Source organism: Orycteropus afer, unplaced genomic scaffold (genome assembly GCF_000298275.1).
Source record: "Orycteropus afer afer isolate SDZICR_OR568_19922 unplaced genomic scaffold, OryAfe1.0 scaffold00490, whole genome shotgun sequence".
NCBI classification, from domain to species: Eukaryota; Metazoa; Chordata; class Mammalia; order Tubulidentata; family Orycteropodidae; genus Orycteropus; species Orycteropus afer.
In genome coordinates, this window is record NW_006922077.1 from 177,352 (window position 1) to 185,125 (window position 7,774).

A 7,774-nucleotide genomic window follows, 5' to 3' on the forward strand; every position below is an offset into this window, starting at 1 on the left:
CATAGGCTTTCCAAGACTGTAAATCTTACGCAGATTTGTTTTACATTCAACAGTTCATACACATTTTGTTCCACGACACTGATTACAACTCCCACAATGTAACAGCTCTCCTCCCACCTCCTCCCTGTGGTTGTCCCTTCTCTGTATCCTTCTGACTCATGCATTCTTTCCTACTTAGCTTTCTCTCTGTGCAAATGCTGCCCTTCTGCTCTCCCATGTTGACTGTTCTAAGAGCGCATCTCCCTAGTGTAGTTGTTCGGCTCATGGGCTGTCCATTGTTTGGCTGAGAGTGGAGCCATGGGAGTGCTTATTTAATATTCTTAAGCTTCTAAAATTTCTTTGTAATGTAATAGAATCTCTCTTTTCTTATGGAAAAGCAAAACTCCAGATCTACAAATTCTGAATGCATTTGAGTAAGGAAATACAGGTTATTATTATAATTTAATGTTTACTGAACTCTAGACAGGTATGTAGACTGGTTCAAGGACAGATGGACATAATCCTAGTTCTAGGCCTTTGAAATATAATGCATATACATGTGCAGAGAAAACAGAGGGTCCATTAGGAGGAGATGAGGAACTGGCACTGTTTGGCATTGAGAGAATTAAGGGAGCTAGACTAAAAGGAAAATAAGAGATTACTATACTTACATTAAAAACAAAAAAAGTCAAGGAAGAGTAAGAAAAACAGCATTCTGAAAAGAATAAGACAGAGGAAGTAGGGCAGTGAGTGGAGTTCAATGGGAAGTAAGGAAAATAAATGCAGAAGAAAGAAAATTAACAATTTTCCTGGAAGAAGACAACTGCTGGAGGCATTTCTTTATTAGTTCAGTCTACAAACTTTTTTGAATATCATTTATGGGGCAAACATTTTCTTCCCACTGGCACTGATAGAGTCCTGTCAGTGGACTGATGAGGAAACAATGACAGGAACTTTCCTACACAGGACAAATAAAAGTAGGGGGTACCCAACACCATTCAAATTAGCCACTGTCTCGCTCACATCATCTGTGGAAAAGTTAGTTTATGGTCTGTCTTCTTTTGTTCTCCTCAGATTTCATCTGTCCATTTCAGAATATATCTTCCTTTTTCACATTTGATTACTGTCTCTTTTGTACCTTGACACTCGAAAAGTCTCAACAATGAAAAATAAAACGATGTTGACTGACTTCATCCTGCTGGGCCTAACAGATATCCCTGAGCTCCAGGTGGCAGTTTTCACCTTTCTGTTTCTCTCCTATTTGCTCAGCATCATCGGAAATCTGGTTATCCTCATCCTAACCTTGCTGGACTCTCATCTTCAGACCCCTATGTATTTCTTTCTCCGGAACTTCTCCTTCTTAGAAATTTCCTTCATAAACATCTTCATTCCCAGACTCTTGATCAGCATCACAACAGGAAACAAGAGTATCAGCTTTGCTGGCTGCTTCACGCAATATTTCTTTGCCATCTTCCTTGGGTCAACAGAGTTTTATCTTCTGGCCGCCATGTCCTATGATCGCTATGTGGCCATCTGCAAACCCCTGCATTACATGACCATTATGAGCAGCAGAATCTGTACCCAGCTGGTTCTCTGTTCTTGGATGGCTGGGTTAATGGTTATTATACCACCAATCACCCTAATGAGTCAACAGGACTTTTGTGCATCCAACAGGCTGAATCATTATTTCTGTGACTTTGAGCCCCTACGAGAACTCTCCTGTTCAGACACAAGCCTTATAGACAAGGTTGTCTTTCTTGTGGCAACTGTGACCTTGGTGATCACTCTGGTGCTAGTAATTCTCTCCTACACATTCATCATCAGGACTATTCTGAAGCTCCCCTCTGCCCAGCAAAGGAGAAAAGCCTTTTCCACTTGTTCTTCCCACATGATTGTTATCTCTCTCTCTTATGGAAGCTGCTTTTTCATTTATATTAAGCCCTCAGCAAAAGAAGGGGACACATTCAACAAGGGAGTAGCTCTGCTCATTACCTCAGTAGCCCCTTTGTTAAATCCTTTTATTTATACCTTAAGGAACCAGCAGGTAAAACAAGCTTTCAAGGATACCATCAAAAAGTTTGTGAATCTTTAAATTATTTCTGAATTCAAGTTCTAATGGATGAGTCTCTACTATGTACCAAGTTCTCTGCCAGTTTCAAGATATATGATAAAGAGTTCAACTCCAGTCCAGAAAGAGAGACTCAGAAATAGAAAACTTACAGCCTATTAACTTTTAATGCAAAAAATGAATAATGCTTCATAAATGAGAAACAACTCAATCTGAGTTAGAGTCAATAAATATTTTTAGAGGAGATGGCTTTTAAACTGGGTTTTGACTTAGAAATAGATCAAGCAAACAAAATAGAAAAAGAAATTTGTGTAGTAGGAATATTACACAAAACTCAAACCTGGAAGACTAAATATATGCTATTGTCATAATCCCATCAAGAAATAAGGAGAAAGGAAAAGAGTATTGTTGCCAAAATGATCATTTTAGTTTTGAGTAAAATTAAATTCACATTTAAAAATAAGTGAAATGCCCATAATGTCACAACATCTGAATTTGAAGTCAGGAATGTAGATTTAGCAATCTTTACCATAGAGATAGACCACTGAGTGGTGCAAATGGTTAAGGGCTTGACTACTAGATGAAAGGTTGGCAGTTCAAGTCTACCTAGAGGCAAATGGGAAGACAGACTTAGCAATCTTCTTCCCAAAGTTTACAGCCTTGAAAACCTATGGAGTAGTTCTACTCTACACTTCGCCATAAGTCAGAATCAACTTCACGGCAATAAACAACAACCGTAGAGATGGTAATTGATGGTATGAGGATAAAAGCAATCACATATAGAAGCAAGTATAGAAAAGGATCTAATATTAAACTCTAAAGACCCTCCCAAAATTTAAAAGGACAAGGAAGAGAATGTCTTTAGAAACATAGATGGTTGAAAATACGAAATGCTTCAGAGAGCAATAAATATAAAGACTGAAAATATGAGAATTGACAATTAAGGCATTGTTGGTGAACTTAGCCATTTTCAGAAAATGTGGGAATAGGGGGCAGGGTAACTGAAAGAGAATGGCAGAATGGAATTTCAAGAGTGAAATAATGAAAAGAAGAATGCTTTCCAAGTTATGTACTCCCATGGTATCCTGTGCTTTCTCATTAATAGTACCATAAGATTATGGGCACTATTATTTTAAGATTATTTTAAATATATAAATATAATTATATATTTAAGTCTGTATTCACCTTTATTCTACAATCCCGAAGTGCAGGCATAATATCTTCTTAATTGCAGCTCCATCTGCAATGCCAAGCAGTGGTAGGAGGTGTGAATAAAAATTTTGGATAGAAGAAGAAATAATAGATGTGTATATAGATGGTAGATAAAGGAATTGGGGAGCCCAGAATAGAGTAATTTTTAGAAGAGAAGAGCTTGATCATTTGAGAATTTATATACTGGGAGCAATCAACTGGCAAAGCATGTCTCACATAGACGTCTTAGATCTGCCTGGAAATCCCATCTTATTTTACAGATGAGGAAAATGAAGCCCAGAAAGATGAAATAACTTAATGTAAGATCACACAACTAAGTGACTTTACTAGAATCAGAATCGTCCTGTATCCCACTTTTCCAACTTCTCAACAAACTTTGGTCAGAAGCTTTAAAACATGAATCTTTAGGAAATTGCAAACTTACAAAAAGGCCATGTTTTTACATCTGTTAGTTCTTGACTTCTCTCAAAATGTTTCTCCTTTCCATGCCCATATTTCTTCTGAACAATATAGATCCTTTATTTTTTTCTCTTTCAGAAGATCCCCAAAGAACATGGGACCTGAGAAAGTAGTATTTTGCCTCTACTCCCACCCCAAATAAGCATCCAATCAGGATGAAGTAATGAACAAGGTGCTTATATTCACTGTTAAACTGTACTCTCTCCTCCCTATTCATTTTTTTCTGAGCTATGGGCCAATGGCTTTGGTTTCTGTGCTTGAGGGCAGGAATGATGGACTTATGACAATAATAATAACACATAATAGATACTCAGGAAATGTTCAATTAGCAAATGAACAAATGAAGGAATAAATGATGTCTGTATTAAATAAGGTACAAGCAATTTTCATAAGTTTTTCTACCAAGTACTTGTTTTTTAAAGCATCAAACCCTTCCTCTTCTGAATGCTTTTAAGGGTATCTGGAACTACACAGTTATCTCCTTATTGTTGTTGTTGTTGTTGTTATTTGCCATCAAGTTGGCCCCGACTCATAGCGACCCCTCCTTGGCTTTTTGAGGCAGTATCACTGTGGAAGTAGGATTGCCCAACCTTCCTTCTGAGGAGTGGCTGGTGGGTTTGAACCACCAGCCTTTTGGTTAACAATCAAGTGCCTTAGGCACTATGCTACCAGAGCTTCTTATCTCCTTGTAGAGACATTTATAAATAAATTCCTTGTTAATATTACCCTATCTAACTGTGGTGTAGTAAATTACCTGGTATGGCTTTTCTAGCCACAAGTCTTTGTAAACTCTGTGGTGGAATTTGCCGTGAGCAACTGAGGATCTCCTGATTGTTAAAGTTATCCACCTGGAGTATTTTTGTTGAGAGTGGCACAATGTTCTGGGAAGTTCACTCTCTCTCAGATGCTTAGAATTCTGATGTTATGACTGGTCAGTGTGCCACTCTGCCAAGCTAAAAGGAGCCCTCCTAGAGGCAGAAGGAGTCTCTCTGACTGCCCACAGCAAAAGACGCATTGCTGAGAGAAATGTGCTCCTGAGAGACACATGCTGCTGAGAAAGAGACGCCAAGAGACTTGCATTACTGAGAGACATGCACTGCTGCGAGAGAGACTGTAGGCTGAGAGACGACTGAGAGAGATTGAGCATTGTTTCTGAATTTGAACTGTAGCCTGGTGCTTCCCTAATAAACCCCATAAGCTGTCAGTTCTCTGTGGGCACTGCAGCAAATTATCAAACCCAGCAGAGAGGTGGTGGGTGCTGAGGGAGAAATGGTTGGTGTCAGGGTTGGAGGGACATGACATGTCTGGCCTTCCAGGGATAGGCCTTGGGCTACTGATGGTGAGTCTGTCTTCCTCTTGTGTGGTTAGAGGAGGTCAGAAGATGTGGCCTCCTTCCCCCTTTAGTACTAACATTAGTCTAAGAGCTACTTTCTCCTTTTCTCAGGAATATTCAGAGGTAAACAAATTAAGAACAGAACCATAGTTTTCACAAAGGCAGTATAAACATGTTTTCAGAGGTCCAAGAGACACACTAAACCAATGAAACACCAAACTCATTGCCATCAATTCCAACTCAGGACAACCTCATGTGTTACCAAGTAGAACTGCTCTGTAGAGCATTCTCAGCTGTAATCTTTATGGAAGCAGATAACCAGGCCTTTCTTTCATAATGCCACTGAGTGGGCTCAAACCACCAACCTCTAGCTTAGCAATTGAATAGAAAATTATATGGTCCACCCAGAGACTTAAGAGGCAAACCACCATCACACCACTCACTGCCGTGGAATCAGATCCAACTCAAAGCAACCCCTCCTTGGGTTTCTGAGGTGGTATCACTGTGCAAGTAAATTGCCCAACCTTCCTTCCGAGCAGTGGCTGATGAGTTTAAACAACCAACCTTCTGGTTAGCAGTCAAGTGCCTTAGGCACTATGCCACCAGAGCTCCTGAACCTGCTATTAGGAATTAAATTAATTGATTTTAAGTCTTTCTTACTTTCAAAATAGATTTAAGAGAGGTGGTGTTCTGAGGTACTACAGTAGCAAATGCTCCCGAAATCTCAATGGCTTAAAATAACAAAAAAAAAAAAAATTACAATCTCTCATACCATATTCTAATGTGGATCAGCAGAGAACTCTGCTCCATGTAGTCTCTCTGCATCATTTCCTATGCCACTATCTCCATAAGATTCTTCAGTGGTCACCCCAACAGGTCACAGAGCTAGGATGTTTCAAATCTGCAATTAAATGCTCCATCCAAAACCTACTGGCCAAAGCTAGTTAACAACTGAAAAAGAATCCAATAAACATGATCTGCCCACACAGACAGAGGAAAAGGTGGACATGACAAGTTGTCTGCAAAAGCTGAGAACATCCTATAGGATTGAATATGTAACATCTTTTCCAAATTAGAGGCAAGTTGAAAGCAAGATTGGATAAGGGATATTGGGCAAAGCAAATTACTGCCATGAAAGCTGTAATGAGAAGGTAATGAGGAAGACAACCTCTCATGGTTTTATCTTTTAAAAATAAAAATTGTATGATGTCACTTTCTTAAAATCCTCTGATGACCTCTCATTACTTGAATTCCAAATTTCTTACCATAACCTATAAGGTGCTATATGACCTGTTTCTGGCCCAATTCTTCCAAACCACTGTCCACAGCCCTGACAGAGACCAGGTCCAGAAGAGGTGATGATAGGAACTGATGGTCCTCCTTTCCTCCTAATATCCCCTAGTCCAGTCAATTTAACACCACCTCCTCAGTCGCACACTCATCTAATAACCTTGCTTCTTATTTCACTGGGAAAAAAAAAATCAACAAAGAATTTCCACTGTATATCCAACAAGAATTTAATCACACACACACACATATGTATAACTTTGACAACTTAGCAACAAAAAGACAAATAACCTAATGAGAAAATGGACAAAGGGCTTGAAGAGACATTCCACTAAAGAGCATTTAAATGGCTGCCACACCACCAAACATGAAAAGATGCTCAGTATCAATAACCATTATACATGCAAATGAAAAATATAAAGAGATATAATTTCACTCCCATTAGGATGGCTAAGATTAAAAGAAAATAACAAATATTAGCAAGAATATGGGGAAATTGGAATCCTTACCCATTGATGGGAGTGCAAAATGGTAAAGCCATTGTGGGAAAATAGTGTGGTACCTCCTCAAGAAGATAAAAAATAGAACTACCATATAACCCATCAATTCCAATCCTAGGTATATAACCAAAAACTTAAAACCAGAGACTCAAACGGAAACTCATACACCAGTGTTCATAGCAGCACTATTCAAAATAGCCCAAAGGTGGAAAAAACCTAAATGCCCATCAACAGATGTATGGATAAACAAAATATGGTACATAATGCAATGGAATACTAATCAGCCTGTAGAAGAAATAAAATCTTGATACATGCTACAATATGGATGGAGCTGAGAGACATTATGCTGAATAAAATACAGTGATGGAAATATCAATTTAAGGGTAGGGTTGCAAGACCAACTATTGTGATTTCTGTCAATAAGTGGTACATCTGTAAAAAGTTGAATTGTCAAGAGTTTTGTTATAAATCTATTTCTAACAATGACAAAGGAGGAGTAGCTACTGATGCTGCTTATGCAAAACCAAAAACCTCATTGGATTTGGTTCCTTGGTTTGGAGGTTTAGGGTCATTATTTTGTGAGACATCCCAGTTCATTGGTCTAATAACATGTTTAGTGCTTCTGTTCTTCCTCTTAATTTATTGGGTAGTGCCTATGGTCTTAAAAGTTTGCAAGTGGACATGTAAGGCACAACAATTGATTGGTCTCTATTCACCCAGAGCAACAGAGGAAGAAGGAGAGTCAGGAATAGGAGGAGGATATCGATTGTGTGGCTAATCCCTCCATGAACAACTGCTTGGTTTGCCATGAAACCAGAACTGGATGGTATCTGGTTACATTTACTGAACATTTTGACCAGAGATGCTATAGAAGTATCTTGATCAAAAGGGGAAAATGTAGAATAGAATTTCAAATTCTCATGGACTCCAGACCTC

General features: G+C 38.7%; 1 protein-coding gene across 1 annotated transcript; it reads left to right on the forward strand.

Annotated features, from left to right (window-relative positions):
• The first annotated feature begins 1,138 nt into the window (after positions 1-1,138).
• On the forward strand, positions 1,139-2,071 carry LOC103209275 (olfactory receptor 2AP1). Its single transcript, XM_007955073.2, has one exon. The coding sequence runs from the start codon at positions 1,142-1,144 to the stop codon at positions 2,069-2,071; it is 930 nt and encodes a 309-aa protein (XP_007953264.1). The 5' UTR covers positions 1,139-1,141.
• Positions 2,072-7,774: the final 5,703 nt, after the last annotated feature.

What these genes read in the sequence shown, in the direction of transcription:
- LOC103209275 (XM_007955073.2), top strand. Translation starts at nt 1,142, where the DNA reads ATGAAAAATAAAACGATGTTGACTGACTTCATCCTGCTGGGCCTAACA.